Below are 20,256 nucleotides of genomic sequence, written 5' to 3'. Positions count from 1 at the left end.
TCGCTATGTTAAACATCACTCTTGGTATAAAAAATTTGGCAGGATGAATTTTTAATGGTTAGGGAAGTCAAAATAATTAATAGTCGATGCAATTTTAATTTCAGGAGTTTAATGTAACTGTTTTCTTTTTGTTAATGAAAATTATTGTAGATTTTTAAAAAGCGGGTGTCTAACAACCACACCCAATATTTCGTTCAGAAATATGTATGGACTAACTCCAATACAATTCCAAGAGAATCAACTAGACAGTCAGACTCAATCAAGGAAATATATCCAAGAGTTATATCTCAATTTCTCAACACAATCTGCAATCAAACATATAGAAATCTGTGAGCCCGATTGATAAGAGAAATAACTTAAACGGTATCAAAAACCAATGTTCAAGTGTTAATCAAATTCAATCAACAACCAAAGGTCGATTTACCAATTGATTGAACTACGCACAACCTGTGATATATTAATTATATAAAAATATAATTCGGAAAGAAATAACACAGACACCAGAAGTTTTGTTAACGAGGAAACCGCAAATGCAGAAAAACCCCGGGACCTAGTCCAGTTTTTTAAACCACACTGTATAAGCCGCTACAGACTCTATCCTACTACAAGTTAACTTCGGACTGGAATGTAATTGATACCTAACCAATCTCACAGTGATTAAGGTACAATCGCGTTCCTTACGCCTCTGAATCCTATCAAGACTCCACGCACTTGATTACCTTAGCTGATCTCACCCACAACTAAGAGTTTCTACGACCCAAAGTCGAAGACTTGATAAAAAAATCTGTCTCCCACAGAAAAGTCTATTTTGATAGATAAATGTGTCTCCCACGGAAATACCTACGAAGTTTTTGTTCTGTCTTTTGATAAATCAAGGTGAACATGAACCAATTGATACTCCGGTCTTATATTCCCGAAGAACAGCGTAGAAATATCAATCACCTCACAATAACTTAACTATATGGTAGTAGAACAAGTTACTGTGGAATCACAATGAATGGGACGAAGAGATTTGTGGTTACTTTTTATATCTTACTCATCGGAGATAAATCTCAAGAAAATATTAAAGAATATAGTACTCAATACGATAGAACAAGTAAGATCAGAAAACGCAACCACAGAGAAAATAGTTGGGTCTGGCTTCAGAATCCCAATGAAATCTTCAAGTCGTTAACCAATAATGGTTTTAGGAAAAACCTAGGTTAAAGGAGAATTGACTCTAATCACAACTAGTATCACACAGGAGGTGTGGGGATTAGCTTTCCCAGTTTCTAGAGTTTTCCCTTATATAGTCTTCAAATCAGGGTTTGATAACTTTGAAACAAAGCAATCAATATTCACTGTTAGATGAAAACCTGATTCAAGCTAATTTTACTTAAAACCAAAGAAATATCTCTCCACCATTAGATGGTCGTAGATTGTTATACACAAATGAAATATACCTTCATTTAGATGTGGGTAACCGTACCTAAACGTGTATATTGCTCAACAATAATTAACCGAAGTTAGCCATATGAACACTTTTATATTAATCATATTCATCTTAACACTTCTAGATCAAATGATAATCAAATGAATCTAATTGTGTTACTCATAGAGTTTTTCAATTGTTTATATTCTCATATAAGTATACAAGACACAATTGAAACAAAATCGGATTGATTCAAAAGAATCATATCATGAACACTTTAGTCACGGTTTGAAAATATTGCGTTCCTTAATTTATAAATGTATTTTTTCATTAGTATGAAATCATATTTAACCGATTTTAGAACTTAAACCAACTCAGTTTGCAAACGGGTACGCAAACTAGAGTTCTGGATTTTGATCTTTTACGACAGTTCGCAAACGGGTATGCATACTGTCATTCCAGACCAAACTCAGGTGAAACAGTTCGCATACGGGTATGCATACTTGATTCTCGGACCTGAATTATTCTTACAACAGTTTGCGTACGGGTATGCATACTGTGCTATGTCCAGATAATGGTTAATTGTTCTAAAATCCCATTTCAATAATTGAAACATCCTTAGAAGAAGACAATAACTGTCTCACTTTTTTTTGGTAAATCCAAAATGTATTAATAAATAACCAAAAATACAAAACAAGATGAGTAGTAAGAAAAGAGGTCACAGCAACCCCAAAAACTCACTACTAATTTGAAACGAAAATAAGATACATGTGTTAATTCAACTGAATTTAAGAAACCAGGTCGCCCCATAAAATGTGTAAGCTCCCCATTATGAAGACTACACCCTCTTTTAGCCATCTTGTCCGCAGAAAAGTTAGCCTCCCTATAGGTGTGTTCAAATCTTATAACCTCGTAATGAGAAGAAACTGCACTCCAACGTTGTCTAAAGAACCACGGAATAGTAGAAGAAGAAAAGGCCGTGACTGCACTCATCGAGTCAGAACAGATACAAATCTTTGCATAACCCCATTGTCTAGCCCATTCCAAACCAGAATTAATACCCAAAAGCTCGGCCAGATAGCTAGTCGTGGTACCCCAACCTACACTCATAGCACCCATAATATTTGCATCGTGATCTCGTGCAACAACACCAGCTCCGGACACTCCAGGATTCCCAGGAACAGCACCATCGCAACACAGCAACAACTCGTCCATAGCTGGAGGAACCCACCTGCACTCAATCGGTGTTGTCACCTTAACACTCCTATGCACCACCTTGAAGAAATCCAGCACCAATAAGTCTTCAACAATATTAAACATGAAACCCTTTAGTCTTCTCGAATAGCCCTGCACTTGGTTGAACACACTCTTCTGAAAGAATTTCCAGCATACTGATAAGCATGTATATGCTACATTTTATACCCATATTTATATTAGCTATGATACAATATTTTAGTTACTAATACTATTTTAGTGCTTTTGTAGAAAGTACAAGTGAATTCGATCATCTAGCGAATAAACAGCAAAATGTGAGACTTAATGGTGTTTGCGACGAAAATGGAAAAATGTGGTTGGCCTGGTACTCCATATATCAGCAACCACAATGATGAAATATGGTTGGCCTGGTATTTTCATGTATCAGCAACCACAATGATCAATTATGTTGGCCTGGTATTTCTATATATCAGCAGCACATATTATGCTGGCCTGGTATTTCCAAGTATCAACAGCCTTGTTGGCCTGGTATTTCCATGTATCAGCAACCACAATTATGAAATGGAGTTGGCCTGGTATTTATATATATCAACAACCACAATGATGAAATGAGGTTGACCTGGTATTTCCATATATCAGCAACCACAATGAAAAAAATGACAAAATGTAGCTGGCCTGGTATCTCCATATATATCAGCAGCATAAAATTGTTTCATAGGCGAGGCACAAACGCAACAAAGGAATTGAAATCAAAATGGGGTTGGCACATGCAAACTGAAAATGAGAAGTATTTTATCTTTCTTACTTTATTACAAATATATTCCACCGAGAAAGATAATTTATTTGCCATGTGAAGAATTAATTGAGGAATATTTACACGTGAGATTATTTTGGAAAATAAAATAATTCTTTCTTCATTTGGGAGATTTTGGAAATAAGGGGAGTTTATTATTTCATTGGAAGAACGAGGTGGCAATACTATTTTGGGAAAGATACTGATGACGACATCAAATTGTGTGCAAGTATTTCATAGAATAATTTATTTTGATACTTTGTTTAATGAAATAAAAGAAAGGGAAGGTGTATAAGAAGGATGTCGAATATTTGAGAGGGGAGGCCGGATGGAGGCGGCTGCAGAGCCGAAACAGTGAAGGGAAGGATTGCGATTCGGGGGTTTTGTGGTTTGCAATTCTTGTATTTTCCTCCATTTTAATTAGCAATTTATTTCTCTTTTAACATGTTTATGGCTTTTGAGAAAGCCATATCTTGCTAATAGTTCTGTGACTAGGGTTCTTATGGTTGAAGTTACTTGGGGTTTAGGCTACTTTTTAATTGAATTGAATAATGAAGCAATAGACCATTATAATTTGAGTTGATTGATTTTTTGTTATTGTTTATTGATTAATTGGAAAATGAGTTGTTGCATTGCCGGTTCTAGAAACCTATGCACGTAATCGATAGTTTTACAAATATTTTTGGTCTCATTGTTTGATAGTCCATACTTGGGTTAAATTCTTTGATGGGTTATGCTTAGAATAGTCAAATAATATTTGTGAATTAATATTTAGTTTCGTATAATTTTCTCGCTGATGCAATTTGATGGTGTATGCTTGGATTTATTGTTTTGAAGCACCATGCTTAGGGTATACCAATGACATTTGCGACTCTATGCTTATAATAGGTGATGTCAATAGAACGAAAGATAAACATATATTCATAATCATGTTCCATTTCAGTAATTGAATAGAAATAGTGGTGGATTCCATAAAACTCTGGTTACCTTCTCTCACGTCTTTGGTTACGTATTTCATTATTTCGCTTTCTTAGTTTCATAATCTTAGTTACCAATCCATAAATCTCTGAAATTTTGATTTTAAATAGTTAGTTCTTGGTATTAGTTAGTAGTAGTATTTTTACTCTCCTCGTGGGAACGACCTGTACTTGCCATTGTATACTAGTTAGACACTGTGCACTTGCAGTATTATATATAGGTATCTTTGGATCCTACCAAGTTTTTGGCGCCACTGCCGGGGAGTGGTTGCAAATACTCTCTAGTTGATATCATATTGTATATAGTTTATTTTTATTTTGGTTTTAGTTTTTGTACATAATTTATTTTTATTTTTCTTTTATATTTTATATTTTCTTTAGTTTCTTTTTACGCAGTTTGTTTGATTTTATTTTTCTTAGGTACCTTAGTGATTGAAGTGCTGCAATTGAAACCAGTAGTGGGCGAAAAGAAAGTATGCACTCGCAAAGCTTTTGCAAGAGCGACTTGGAATATCCATTAGAGGTTTTCTTAGCTCATTTTGGGTATGATTTTGATGATGATAGTGTTATTTGTGAAGTCAATGCTTTGTTAGACTCCACGCCGCAGTTAGACACTAATAAATGGAAGCCCAAACTAGAACCTCTAGTTTTTTCTGATTCTCGACTAGTTCCATCAGTCGAGAATGCTCCTACCTTGACCCATAAGCCATTAAGTTCATAATTTTTTTGTCTTGATGATATTCATAATGAAACCGTTTTAGATGATAATGGGTCTAAGAGTCGTGATATTATTTCTCCATTGAGGCCTTGTTCAGCGAGTGAATTTGAAAAAATATCAATCGTGGAAGTTATTTCCGCCGACTTAGAACCAGATTTAGGGAGTACAATAACTGTTCAATTCTTTAGAAAATCTATAGTAATCATCTGCGAACCTGATTTACTTCATATTAAAGGTTCGAATTATGCTTTAAATAAGATTGAATTCAGTTTTATCTCTCTGGGTACTAATCTTTATTACTGTAGGTTCATGTTTTCAACTAATCAGATTAGTTGGGTTGATCCCCAACTCTTCAGGCTTTATATATATAATTCGCAGCTTACCTTGGGGTACCAACCCCATATTGTTTGAGAACGTGCTACTGGCAAGTCGGGAAACAAATACATTTCGCTTCATGGGAGTCAGCCCATCAGATTTGTTCCCTGCACTCTATCTTTTATTTTTAGTTCTTTAGTTTTTGCATATGTATTTTAGAATTTCCCACCTTAATTTCTACGTTGGATGAATCAATTACATTGAGGACAATGTAATGTTTAAGTGTGGGGGAGTGCCGCTTTTGTTAGGATTTTTCTTTAAAAAAAAATCTATTGCATAATATCTCTGTTTTGCTCGAGGACTAGCAAAATATAAGTGTGGGGGTGTTGATAAGAATGTAAATGCTACATTTTATACCCATATTTATATTAGTTAGGATACAATATTTTAGTTGCTAATACTATTTTAGTGCTTTTGTAGAAAGTACAAGTGAATTCGATCATCCAGCGAATGAACTTCAAAATGTGAGACTTAATGGTGTTTGCGACGAAAATTGTAAAATATGGTTGGTCTGGTATTTCCATATATCAGCAACCAAAATGATGAAATGTGGTTGGCCTGGTATTTCCATATATCAGCAATCACAATGATGAAACGTGGTTGGCCTGGTATTTCCATGTATCAGCAACCATAGATGAAATGGGGTTGGCCTGGTATTTCCATGTATCAGCAACCACAATGATCAAATATGTTGGCCTGGTATTTCTATATATCAGCAGCACTTATTATGCTGGCCTGGTATTTCTATATATCAGCAACACTTATTATGCTGGCCTGGTATTTCTATATATCAGCAGCACTTATTATGTTGGCCTGGTATCTCTATATATCAGCAACACTTATTATGTTGTCCTGGTATCTCCATATATATCATCAGCATAAAACTATTTCACAGCCGAGGTCACAATGGGCAGACAAGTTTTAATTTGCTCTTCAATTAATGCATGGTGAAGCGAGTCGACGTCAGCACACTAATGCTACCTAAGATTGATCAAGAGTGACTTTATTATTGTTAGCATAAGAATGGAAGAATATCACCTCCATGACCACGTGCGAATGAAGTGCGAATGAAGAAAAAGGAAAGATTAACATATCTTGTCCTCACATAAGTTCTCTTGCTATGTATATATATAAAGAATCTGAAGGAATGTTTGAGACCAAATGACGTCATTTGTGCAAATACTGTTAAGGTGGGCCCAACACATGCAAGAAAATATCATGCTTTTTAAATGAAATTAATTCATTTCCTTGGTGGTTTCATATACTATGGAAAGTGGAGATTCGCTGATACTTTACAATGTTTCATCATATTATGACACGCGGCACAATATTATTGGGCGGATTGTATTTCATGACACGTGGCAGACTTCTATTGGGAGGTGATGTGGCGACGACGTGAATTCATCTGTGGGCAATATTTATGTGATGTTTCAAAATGAAAAGGGGAGGCCGGTTTTGAGGAGACGAAGAGGAGCTGCGGCTGCAGAGCCGTAGAGGAGAAATAAGGGTTTTGTGATTTTAATTTATTTTCTTCATGGTTTGCTAAATCGTTTGTTAGGGTTTCGATAGAAGACAATTAATTGTTTAAATACGACGATGATATCTCTAATAATAATTCATTGACAAGTAATTTCTCTTCATATAGCTTGGTGATTAATTGATAATGTGATTCTCTTGATTATGTATGCTTTTCGATTGATATTCGTGCTTTGGTTAAAATCCCTTGACGTGATATGCTTTAGGATTGATATTTAATGCTTTAGAATCACCACCCATGAAGCGAAGGAAGTTACAGCGGAGAAACTATATTTTAGAATTTAACATACGATCTTCCGAGACATGAGATTGATTTCGAAATTTGTCTTGAGTAATCAATAGAGATTTGTAGAAATTATATGATTGAATTGGTGGAAATCGAAAATCCTAACAACCCATTACCCATTTTGGTTACGTCTTTATTATTTATTATTTCATTTCATCTCGAATTTTTGAAAAATCGTTAAACATTATCTTGTTGATTAGTTATTCTTGGTATTAATTAGTAGTGGTATTTCACACTCCCTGTGGGAACGAACCGCATTTGCTATCTATATTACAATTGACTTGTGCGCTTGCGGATAAAACTAGGTTTCATTTAATCATTAATTTTGGTTATATAAAATCTATACCAAGTTTTTGAAGTGTGGAGTGGGTAATTATCCATATTTTTGCATGTTTTCACTTTTCTTAGAATTAAAAAAAAAAAAAAATCAATTGCATAATATCTTTGTTTTGCTCGAGGACTAGCAAAATATAACATATTCTCTTATTTTCATAAACAAACCGGTTCCTCATATGCCACAGCTCATACCTAACCACAAGATTTGCAAGAAGCCAGAGCTCCTTAATCATTCCACTCCTCCCACGAGCAGCCTTATAAACTGTTGACAGATTCTCGTTCGACTGCAAACCAAAGATGTTCGACATCCAGTTCCAAGACGTTTGCACAAACCTGCAATACAAAATCAAATGCTCCAAGGATTCCTCTTCGCAGTTACACATACAACACTATTGACTACCTGAATTTTGAAGTGACTTTTCACTTTGTCTAGAGTAGTACACGCCCCTCTTAAAAGCTTCCAGTTACGCGCTTCCAAAGATGGATGAACATCCTGCCTCCAAATCAAATTTACACCCTCCATATTTCCATACCTCCTACGAATCAAGTTCTTGGCAGACTTCACTGAAAATTTTCCAGACTAGCAAGGCTTCCAAACGTTACAATCAGCGCCACTTAATGGAACTATTGGCTTATAAGTAATTTTCAAGTGATCGAATGATCAATATGAAACATTCTGAGTCTACATCAAATGACTGTCTCACACAAATCATGTAAGATGTTACAAGGCGATTTTCACATGATCATCTTTTGACTCATTGTTTAGTTTCCAACAAATAAATTGTTTCCAGCTAAACTCGTCAAGAATAATGATGAACGTAGTTAAAGCAAAAAGATTTCCAACACATATTTTGAGAAAGATATAAGCGAGTTAAACTCAGCTCGAAATATCAAATGTGTATAATATAAAGTCTATATAGCTATACGACTTAGTCTCAATCGGAGATAGAATATAACAGATTTATGAGTGATAGATGAGTTCAAGTCTCCACATATCTTTTGTTGATGAAGTTCCTCGAATCTCCCCTTAGTAGATCTCCGTCTTCAATCGATGAACACTGTGAAGTCTAAAGCTCAACTACACATTCTATCCTAATCTGATACATAGCTATAAGTAGACTAGAAATCAAGACTTATAGTTTTGACAGCTAAACTTGACAAACAATCTTGAGATAGCAACACTTGCGATTTCGACCGAGTAGTGCTCTAACAAAATTAATATTCAAATCCAAATAAGTTTTAACGTTTCATTAAAGTTTAATTAGAAATCATATTGAGATGGCTAGTCTAAATCGCTAACAGCAAGAACCTTTTATTTGAAATAACAATTATATTTTAGTCAAAATAACTAACAAACATTTAACTTAAACGAGTTATAACTATTACATCTTTCATTGGTTTCTTTAACTTGTTGCGCATACATTGTTTCTGTGTCTGTTGTAAGAATTTTATGCTTGTCCAATTGTTAGAAAAATTTTCCACTGAAAGACGCCTTGTTTTGATTTCCTTATTCACGGTCTCTCGGTTAACTGATCTTTGTTTTTCATCTAAAAGTTGGTTTCCTATGAACTCAGTCGTGTTAAAACTAGAATTCATATTGCAGAATAAATCAATAATTCAAAATAAGATTATGAAAGGTATATGAAAGGTGTGAATTAAATTGTACGAGAGATTGAGTATATATAAAAGACTGATTTACAGCCGTTGGATGATAAAACACTCAGAGACATCTATTTGACCAAGCGACCAAAACTATGTCGTCGACGATATATAACAGATAGCGCGATCAAGTCTCAACTGAGCGGTCAAGACACTACTGCTCGGTAAAGTCTCTTTCTCGCGTGGAAAACGGTAAATTTACACTTTACCATATGAGCTTTCTATTTAGGCATACCCATAATGACACGATAACTCGGAAAATCAATATATTTACCAAGTGTATAATAATCAGCATAAGAAAGTTAGTGTGATGGCATGCTTTTGGATTTCTACACTATAAGCTAGGTTTCAAGTCCCTTTCCTTGCAATTGACTAGGATATAAATTGCATATTTATATAACATTAGTTGGGGAGCGGAGTTTAGGGATGGGAGGTCGATCCAAATATTATTATTTTATTTTTTTTGCTATTTTGACTTTGGATTTCTCAAAACCTTTTGAAGGTATTAGTCTCCATTTAATCACAATAGTAATTTGGGGTTTATTTTAGAATGCGCAATTGGGGATACTTTTTTTAATTTGGGAATATGAATTACTAACCCCACCCAATAGTGTCTGCTAAGGGGTGTTTTTTGGTGGCGAAAATACTAAAATTCCTTTCATCTAAATTAAAATTTAAAACTAAAATTCAAAATCAAACCCTAACAAGTTCTTAAAGATAGGTTAAATTGAAATGTTGTTGAGCAAGAAGAAGAAGAAGAAATGGTTTCATTGAAAAGGTACATGACACCCCAACCATATTTAAAGTGTTGTTGTTGTTTTAAAACTTCGTTTGGGTTAGAATCATAATTTCAATCCACTCCCGGCTTGTGTACATGGTGAATACCCTACTGTTTTTTTTTTTGTGCCGGCATGGCTTTTAGGATGAATACCATGTCGTTCTCTTATGTCGGCATGGCTTTTAAGATGAATACCATGCCAATATCTTGTGTCGACATGGATGTTAGGATGAATACCATTCCAACATGTAGTACCGACATAGCTTTTAGGATGAATACCAATGCCGATATCTAGTGCCGGCATGGTTTTTAGGATGAATACCATGCCGAAACTTGTTATTTCAGACATATTTTCTGTAATGTTTTTTTCCTCAAACCGGCACGGTGCACTTGGGAATCGACCATGCCGGCACTACTACCGGCATGCTCGATAATGAACTTTATGTGCCGGCAGTGTACTTACTATTTCAAAATTGGGAGATATTGTGTATCGTCATGGTGAAAGTATGAATACCATGCCGATTTGGTCCCTGCCGACATGGCATTCATATTTTTACCATGCCGGCACTAAGTTTTTCAGGCATAACAATGGCGGATTCAATGGAAAAAAAATCAAATTTCAATACATTAATACCTATATATGACTAATAGGAGCACTTGTATATTCAGCTTGTTTGCTTTCCTGGGTTGGTTTTTCGCCTAAACCTTCGTGATCATAAATATCTTGATTTAATGTTGTTGCATCAACAAATTCAATAATAATAATTTATTCTAATGATTATCAAACTAATCTATTAACTTAGCTAATTATAGTTAACCACTAAATACGATTAGTGATGGGTAGATTAGGAATTAGTTAAAATACATGGAGAAGGGGTGACTCTGGTTTACTATTTATATCCTGTTTTTGTTTTTTTTCTATATCCCCAACTGCGCGTTCTTATTTTTTATATGGTCATATTCTGTTGAATATGATTTTATTAGGAAATCAATCAAAAGTTTTTTTTAATTAATTCATTTTCTTAGCTATAAAAGGAAGTTCTTGGAAGAGTCGGAATTCAAAGCATTTGTAATAGTTTTGTGAGAGATAGTGCGCAAGTGTTATAAAGAGTAGTGTTGGTTTGAATTCTCATGGTGCAGAGAGTTTGAACAAGAGAGTGATCAACTGTCTTTTCTCATCGAAAAGACTACTGTTAAAACAATCAATAGACAGTGTCGCGCTAATTCGTAACTTAGCTGGTTGAGATCTATTTGTAATTATTTTGTTTTTTGTGCAATTGTCTCCAACAGGTATAGTCAAATTTTACCCATAATACACCATCCAACAATCATAAAACGGTCATACATCTTTACACAAACTCTAAATAGGTTCTAGTAAGGCAGCGTTGATTAACTTTAAGCCGATTTTCAAAACCAAAAGCTTTATTATCAAAACATTATTTTATTTTTTTGCATTTTTAGAATTGCACAGGACCTTTAAGTGAAAAACTAACAGAAATTCTATATTTTTAGCATTTGGAGTAATTCTTCATACTCCAGGATTTTTTCCGTCTAGAAATCTAATAATGGGCAGAGCCGCAGAGGAGTGACTCTATCATGGAGATTGTGAATGGTGATTAGGGGTCTTACGATCCTCTCACTCGGTAGAAAACTCGGGATGATATCGCGGGATATTAATTTTTTCGTTTTTTTTTTGAATGCAAATATTATGTTCTAAAATCAAAAAACTTTACCGTTTTCAGAAAGTTCTCCGTACTTACCAACCTAAATGTTCCTTCCATTTCCCAATTTATCCTGCAACCATTCAACGTCGCCGAGCCGGTGAAAAGATGTTTCTCTAGTTGTACGTAGCAATAACATGATGAATGTTTTGGTAAGTTGAATCCATTGCCTTTACGTACCTACCACATGATATCACGTTCATGTAAATATGTGTGTTAGGTACACGCTTGCACCCGAAAAAAAATCTAGGCCGAGAAAATTCCAAGTTTCTTCCTATCTACCAATTGTGTAACTTTTGTTATATAAACAAAACTCTCACTCCAAAAACTCCACAAAAAAGCATTTGAAGAAAAAAAAATGGATTCTTCCTCCTCTTCTATATCTTCTTCTTTGGAGATTTTGATAGCAACTTCTTGCGTACTCGTAGTTTCTTTCTTTCTTCTAAAGATACGTCAAATTCTTGCAAAACGCAACAAACTTCCATATCCACCAGGACCAAAACCATGGCCAGTTGTTGGAAACTTACCTCACTTGGGTATGGCAGTGCATCAAAGTCTAGCAGCTATGGTTAAAACATACGGTCCTATTATATATCTGCGTTTAGGATCTGTTAACGTAGTTGTTGCTTGTTCAGCATCTATTGCTTCGCAGTTTCTGAAGACCCATGATTCTAATTTCTCAAACAGACCACCAAATTCTGGTGCTAAACATATTGCTTATAATTATCAAGATCTTGTTTTTGCTCCTTATGGTCGTAGATGGCGTATGTTTAGAAAGATATGTGCTGTTCATGTGTTCTCCGGCAAAGCTCTCGATGAGTTCCGGTACGTTCGTGAGGTATGTCACTGTAACTTGCTTAGTGATTTCTTTCATAACTCTTGTACGTTTTTGCTCATTAAGGTCGCAAACGTCTTAAATTCTATACTGGTTGAAAAGGACCGTCTTTGTAGTCCTTTACACAATTAAACTTACTTTTCATGAAATGCAACTTGAAGTAAATTATGGGACCAGATTCTATTGAATAGATTCAAAGGTAAGCAAATCATAATTGTTTTTTGCGATGTATGGCTTGATTCAAGAGATGGACTAATCAGTTTTAAAGGGAGTCGGTTAAGAACCCTTTTTCTAAAAAAATAAATAAATGTAAAATGGTGATTTTGATGATTTAGCGCTAACTTAAAGTCGTTGGACGGTAATATGCACGACAGTAATTAACCAAAGATTGCGCTTTTTTTTTTTACAGGAAGAAGTAGCTGTGCTGACAAAAGCATTAGCAAAATCAAACAAAAATGGCCAGGGCAGTCCAGTGAACCTAGCAGATTTGCTAAATGTATGCACAACAAATGCTTTAGCCAGAGTTCTATTAGGGACAAGAGTATGTGGAGATGGTGAAGGTTATGCTGATCAAAAATCACAGGAATTCAAAGAAATGGTAGTTGAAGTTATGGTATTATCAGGTGTTTTTAACATTGGTGATTTTATACCTTCATTAGAATGGTTTGATTTACAAGGTGTTGCATCTAAAATGAAGAATTTACATCAGAGATTTGATGCATTTTTAACTAAGATTATTGATGATCATAAAATCAATGCTGCTTCTAATGAAAATTGTACTGGGTCTAAAAATTCCGATTTGCTGAGTAAATTGATTGGTTTGAAAGAGGATGTGGATGGTGAAGAATGGAAGCTAACCGACACTGATATTAAGGCCCTTCTGTTGGTAAGTAGATTTGTCTTCTTTTTCATTCCTATATAGAATGGTAAATAAGCAGTACAGTACTACAATATTTATCATATGCATCATTTAGGTAGGCAACTTTACCCAGGGTGGTGCATTAATTTGATTTCGGCCCTGTTGATTGCAATTGTTCATCAAGTTCGAAACTCCCCGGCACCAAATATTTTACCAAGCAGAGAAAAAAAAAATACAATTTGTTTTCGACTTTAGGCTATAATCATGACCCAAGAATGAGTAATGAGCTGTTGGTTGTTGCAACCAATACTCACAAGTTGTGCATTGCAGAATTTATTCACGGCAGGTACAGATACATCTTCGAGTACAGTGGAGTGGGCTTTGGCAGAGCTAATTCGACACCCTAATATTCTAGCCCAAGCACAGCAAGAATTGGATTCTGTTGTGGGTAAAGACCGACTCGTGTCCGAATCCGATCTAAACCAACTTCCATACCTACAAGCCGTAATCAAAGAAGCGTTTCGTCTTCATCCATCAACGCCACTTTCCCTTCCACGGGTTTCCGTTGAAGATTGTGAGATTGATGGGTACTTCATTCCGAAAAACACCACTCTTCTCACTAATGTATGGGCTATCGCTCGTGATCCGTCGATGTGGCCTGACCCGTTGAGATTCGAACCCGAACGGTTCTTACCCGGTAGCGAAAAGGCCAATGTTGATATCAAGGGAAATGATTTTGAAGTTATACCGTTTGGAGCTGGACGACGGATATGCGCCGGTTTGAGTTTGGGATTGAGGATGGTGCAGTTTATGACTGCTGCTTTGATTCATGGTTTTAACTGGGAGTTACCAGAAGGTCAAGTGATTGAGAAATTGAACATGGATGAAGCTTATGGGCTTACACTGCAAAGAGCTTCACCTTTAATGGTTCATCCTAAGCCAAGATTGGAAGCTCACGTGTATAGTGCCATCAAATTTTAGATCTCGGGATCAACTTGCACTTATCTATGAATCCCTAAACACTCGAAAATGGAACTTGCTATGGGGTTTGTAGCAGTAGCATAGTTTGTGTCTGGGATGTTATTTTTCCTTGTTTTTTTCGCTTTGGATCCGTCAAAAGATGTCATCTTAGAACCACTTGATAATGGACCTTTCTATGGGTAGATTCTAAAACTGCTGCCCAAAGTAATAGCTAATTTAAGGTATTTTAGAGCAGGAAAAATAAATGTCTATCTAAAAACTTGGTTTTTATATCTGTAATAGGTAATTGAAGTGTTTGTTTTCTGGTACCGCTGATAGTATTGTTTCCATGAGTTACAAGAAATGTGCATAGTCGTTTGATTTGAATTCCTCCTTGCACAATCAGATAAATGAGTGCATTCTAAGACTATAAGATTACCGTCTACCATTTTGAACATCAGTTGTTAAAAATTATCGGTTGAAATTAAAATTTGTGGATGGTGAAGATTCGTATTTCGGAATACTCTCATTTTTGGTAGAAAATAAGAGAAACATGTCATCAAAAAATTAGCTTAAAATTCATTGTAGTTTGGGTTTTGTAAAAAAAATCGTGTCATCATATCATGATAATGTCATTCTGACCATGTCATCGGATCCTTAACATGAATAGAGATTATTCGACCAAAAGGGGAGGATATTCTTCTTCATTTTCCAGGTAAAACCCTGAATTCTAGGTAAGGCATTGAGTTCCCAAAATTTCACATCTAATTTATCAGCTTCTTGACTCTTTTTGTTATCCAGCAGATCATACAACGATTACTAGAGAAGATTCCTTGGCCATTATCAAGCTACCTCAGGGTATCATCTGTCTCTTTATTAGGTTTAATAATGAGTATCCTTTCAACAATACACCAATTAAAAATTTGGCTAAGAAGTGCGTTCCAACTATCTCTTAACAGTAAATACTCAAATTATATACAGTTACCAACATTACGGCGCGTTGGCTTCAAGTTATTGACATCCTAGGAATTGGATTACAGGGTAATCCATTTTCAGGAATTGGATTCCCATAATTCAATTGCTTGGTTCAAAATTTTTTGTTTGGTTCCCATAATTCAGTTGCATAAATAATCAATACATGACAATCACTTTACCACCATTCTTCCCCTTCAAAATTTTAATACCTAAAAACAAACCAGACAAAGTTGAAGGAGTTATAGGTGCTGGTGGAGATTCAGATGGAGTAGTTCGAGTCGTCATTGGTGGTGGTACAATAGGAGTCTTTATGTTGGTGGTACAACTGGAGTTGTCGTTGTTGGAGGTACTACTGGTGTTCTTATTGACGATGGTGTAGTTCTTGGTGGCGGTGTTGTGGATTTTGTTGATGGGGTGTCGTGGAGTTTGTTGATGGTGGTGATGTTAGTGATGGAGTTTGTTTACCAATTGCACATCCACAATACTTTTACAACTCGATGAAGAAGGGGATTTTTTGAAAGATAAAAGAAAATAATGAATTAGAAGGGGTAGGATAGTCACTTATTGTTGGTTATCTTGATTCTGATTACTTTCTACCGGTGAGTCAATGGAAAAGAAAACAACAAATTTGAGGAAATTGGCACACTGCTAAATTCAATTATCCTTCATCATAAGCACACTGCTAATAATACTTAATTCTTGTGTTCCTTAGTCTATCAAACCCTTATAAACTCCTTGCCATGCCCGGAGGAACCTTCATTACAAGTAGCATGGAAATGGTTAGAGTTGAGGAAATATATTTTACATATTTTTGTCCCAGATGGAATTTGGTTGGTGAAACAGCTTCCAACCATTTTTTTGCAATCAGATATAAGTTCATATTATTTAGGTCTTTCAGATCATTACTTTCTTTCTCTTTACTCTTGTATAATGTAGTCCATTGTGTGATATATAATCTTTGGATTGACCTATTTTCCCCCACCAAAAGTCTCTAATTAAACCGATAGCTGTTTTTAGTAATCTGTTTAGGAATGACAAAGGTAGACATACTATATAGACATGAATCCCTAGCCATTATCCATCTGCCTGTTGTGGAAAGATATTTATTTCTCCGCCCTTTCAGTTTCGCACCCATCTTATCAAGCAAATTATGAAAGCAAGTAATTTTGGATGTATCAGTAAAAAGGGGTCCCCCAAGCCTAATCTTTTAAACTTTTAGAATATCGATAATAAATTTTCCAAAGCCATTATTTATGTTGGGTTGGGGAGCTAGTGGCGGTTAGTACTTTGAGCTATAGTAGCTTTGGTGAAAATCAAACAATTATCTGCAAAATGCCAGTTTTTATTAAACAATTTTTATCGGTATTAGTAAGCATCCTAGAAAAAGATTCCATACAGAGGATGAAAAGATAAAGGGATAAGATGTCCCCTTGTCTCGGTCCTCTAGTAGGTTTAAAAGTGTTGATGGTGGATTTTTGACAAAGGTTAAAATCGTAAAATCATAATTTTACATATTTCTGACACGGCTTCTGGCACGTAAGTGAAATTCACGAACAATCTCTGACTGAGCGTACACCCTTTCAGAGCTCTATATGAATATGTTATTCGTAAAGCCTCCCGGCTGAGCTTTTCGACACTTCACATATTTCATCAACACTTCTACTTAGAATCGAAATGATTGGATAACTCCTAGACATATTACATGCTAGTATAGAGCGTTAAGGTCTTCAGGATGCCACACTGTTCCCAGACTATGTAGAGTGCATATGTATAAAATCTCTTAGTGATTGGACGGCTCCTAGACATATTGCATGCTAGTATAAAACGCTAACGTCTTCGGGGTGCCACACTGTTTCCCGACTATGTACAATCAATATTCAGTATGAGTATGATGCTCCCATCATCTCATACCTCATTCTCGAATAAACACAATGCTCCTTGACATATTTCATGCTAGTATAGAGCCATTCACAGATTAATTCTAGCGCAACATTCATCAATCAAATTCCTAGAAAAATAATCTATTCTATCTCATTACTCCGTTTCATGGCTTATTCCCGATTGAGTTCCATGAATTAGTAATAGATCACCAATCTATTTTATTACTCCGTTTCATGGCTTATTCCCGACTGAATTCCATGAACTAGTAATAAATATTCACTGTTCGGGCATCTGGGCCACTACTGAGTAAGCCCCGAGAAAATGGTGCGAGTTTACTTAACAATAATACACGAACGAGCACCCAAGCACATAAATGAGCATAAAATATGGACAAACGAGGAAACCTAAGTGAAACAGGGAAGAAAATAATAAAAAACAATAAAAGAAAGGCGCGCGGGACCGTGCCACCGGCCGTCTAGTCATGCCGCCGTGGCCAGTCCACACCTTCCTTTTATTTTTTATCTTATTTTATTATTTTCCTTATCTCATGGAAACTCCTTCGTTTGAGCAAAATTCCTTGTTTGAGAAAAACTCCTAGTTTTTTCCATATTTCCTCGCACGATGAAGAATAATAATTTAAAATAGAAAAGAGTGTCATGCGACCGGGCCTAATAGTCGAACGGCCATGCCCTAGCCGTGGCCGGTCACACACTTTCCTAAATACTTATTTTATTATTATTTCTTTCCTCGTTTCATGAAACTCCTTCGTTTGAGCAAAAACCTTGGTTTTTCCATATTTCTCAAATATTGCTTAAACTATCAAAATCCCAAAAGTCAAATGGTCACACGACCATCCGGGATTCTCATGAAAAATATTAAAATATAATTTATTTTAATATTCCGAAAATATTGGCCGCACGAGCAAAGTTTTACTTGCTCATTCGAGCAAAATCGAGAGTTTCAGTCAAGATCAAACTTTTCTGAAAATCCAAAATATTGCTCAAACGCACCAGAAAATATCAAAATTATCATGATTGAGTCACGAAAAATATGTTGACACAGGCATTCCACCTTGACCGACCAAGGTCGGCCTCTTGGCTCACAGAAGCCGGTCCCACACTCTATTACGATTTTGACCTAATTGATATTCTGTAATTCATATTGGGTTCAAACTCTTTCCAAACGACTTGGAATTTGATCAATTGACCATCAGTTGGTCCCACGACCACCAAGGTCGGTTTCATACCCTTTGGTCGGTCCCTCCTCTCTCCATAATTAGGTTTTACCACCTAATGCTCAGACGAACACTATTTTAATAATGATTAAACGATCATCTAATCATATTTTCACCAACTGGTCTACAAAGGACTTTAGTGCACGCTCATTCGAACACCCGAGCGCTACATGGTCGGCCATCATCTCATGTAGTCGTTCCCTCTCTCGCTCATTAGTTGATTTTCAGTAAATCATCAATTGATTAACAATCGACCAAAATTAGGGTTTCAAATCAAATGCTCTGCAAAACATAATTCTGAACACGTTCAAACCCTAATAATTTTATGTTGATCTAACAATAAACATTCTAATTAATAATATTCGGTCCAGCTGCCACTATTTTGATTAAATATATTATTTAGTCCCGCTACCAATAATTCATGAATCGAGCAATATTTGCTCAAACGAGCTGCTTAAACTAGCAATATCTATTTGTTCATATACCAATACTAAATTGCTTAGGATAGAAAAATGCAAGATCAACTGGGTTCAGAACTCATTGATTCAACTATCAATTGCTTGACCGAGCAAAAAATTTCATGCTGATTCAACTATCAAGGATTCTATTGATCCAGCAATCAATAATCTAATTTATATTTAATGTTTGGTTTTGCTGCCAACATTTTTGCTCGACTGAGCAACATGGTTCGAACGGACGACCATCCAGTATCTTTGATTTTTTGTCGAAACTCGACATATCAAAATAAGTCCTTGATCGAGCAACTTCATCGGACGATCGATCCAAATTATCAAAATATCATTATTTTCTCGACTGGTAAAATGATATCAAGACTCAACGTCTGAACATCATTATTTTCCCAGCAAATATCTTATCTTCAATCCATGAGTCTTAGAGAATACCACATTCGTTCATTATGCTCGACTCATCAAAACTAAGACTCATTGTCTAGTCAAGTCAACATATGCCTTGCAGACTCCACATTCATGAGACATCAATCACATCACATTGGGGGATAATCACTAGGGTTTTGGTCTAGCGGCCTACGGCACGTGTGTACACCCACGATGATAAATGTATGTAAGTCGTGTGAAAAGGCGAGGCTACCCAAATATACCTCAAGCTAAAACTTTTCCTACCTATAAGTCCTTTCTCCGAAAGTGATTGTCTATGGACTGAATCAAGACAATGCAACTAATCGGTTCACACTTCGTGTGATCGTTTATGGATACTGAAAATGCGAGGGTAAAAAAACCTCACCCAATATTTCGATTAGCAATCTGTATGGACTAACTCCAATATACTTTATAGAGAATCAACTAGACAGTCAGACTCAATCTAGAGAAAAGTATATTGAGGAGTTAATATCTCAATCTCTTGATTTGATCTTTACTCAAGCAAATAGAAATCTGCGAGTCTTTATCAAATAAAAAGATAAAAACTTGGATAGTACCAAATACCAATATCCAAGGATCAATCAATTTCCAATCAACAACCAACGGTTGGATTTCATAATTGATCGATACAACGCACAACCTGTGATATTTCAATTATATAACAAAATATAATGCGGAATAGAAATAACACAGACACCAGAAGTTTTGTTAACGAGGACACCGCAAATGCAGAAAAACCCCAGGACCTAGTCCAGATTTAACACCTCACTGTATTAAGCCGCTACAGACACTATCCTACTACAAACTAACT

General features: G+C 35.7%; 1 protein-coding gene across 1 annotated transcript; it reads left to right on the top strand.

Annotated features, from left to right (window-relative positions):
• Nucleotides 1-12,128: 12,128 nt before the first annotated feature.
• Nucleotides 12,129-14,846, top strand: LOC113275817 (flavonoid 3'-monooxygenase-like). Its single transcript, XM_026525379.1, has 3 exons — nucleotides 12,129-12,643; nucleotides 13,050-13,526; nucleotides 13,830-14,846. The coding sequence occupies exons 1-3, from the start codon at nucleotides 12,164-12,166 to the stop codon at nucleotides 14,478-14,480; spliced, it is 1,608 nt and encodes a 535-aa protein (XP_026381164.1). The 5' UTR covers nucleotides 12,129-12,163; the 3' UTR covers nucleotides 14,481-14,846.
• The last annotated feature ends 5,410 nt before the right edge of the window (nucleotides 14,847-20,256 follow it).

The sequence above is a fragment of the Papaver somniferum genome, chromosome 4 (genome assembly GCF_003573695.1).
Source record: "Papaver somniferum cultivar HN1 chromosome 4, ASM357369v1, whole genome shotgun sequence".
NCBI classification, from domain to species: Eukaryota; Viridiplantae; Streptophyta; class Magnoliopsida; order Ranunculales; family Papaveraceae; genus Papaver; species Papaver somniferum.
The sequence above is the reverse complement of the archived record's forward strand: the minus strand, read 5'-3'. Positions and strand labels throughout refer to the sequence as shown.

Excerpts from the sequence above, each read along its gene's own strand:
- LOC113275817 (XM_026525379.1), top strand. The coding sequence starts at position 12,164 with ATGGATTCTTCCTCCTCTTCTATATCTTCTTCTTTGGAGATTTTGATA. Across the intron at positions 12,644-13,049 it reads AGTTCCGGTACGTTCGTGAG|GAAGAAGTAGCTGTGCTGAC; the intron begins GTATGTCACTGT and ends TTTTTTTTACAG. Across the intron at positions 13,527-13,829 it reads ATATTAAGGCCCTTCTGTTG|AATTTATTCACGGCAGGTAC; the intron begins GTAAGTAGATTT and ends TGTGCATTGCAG.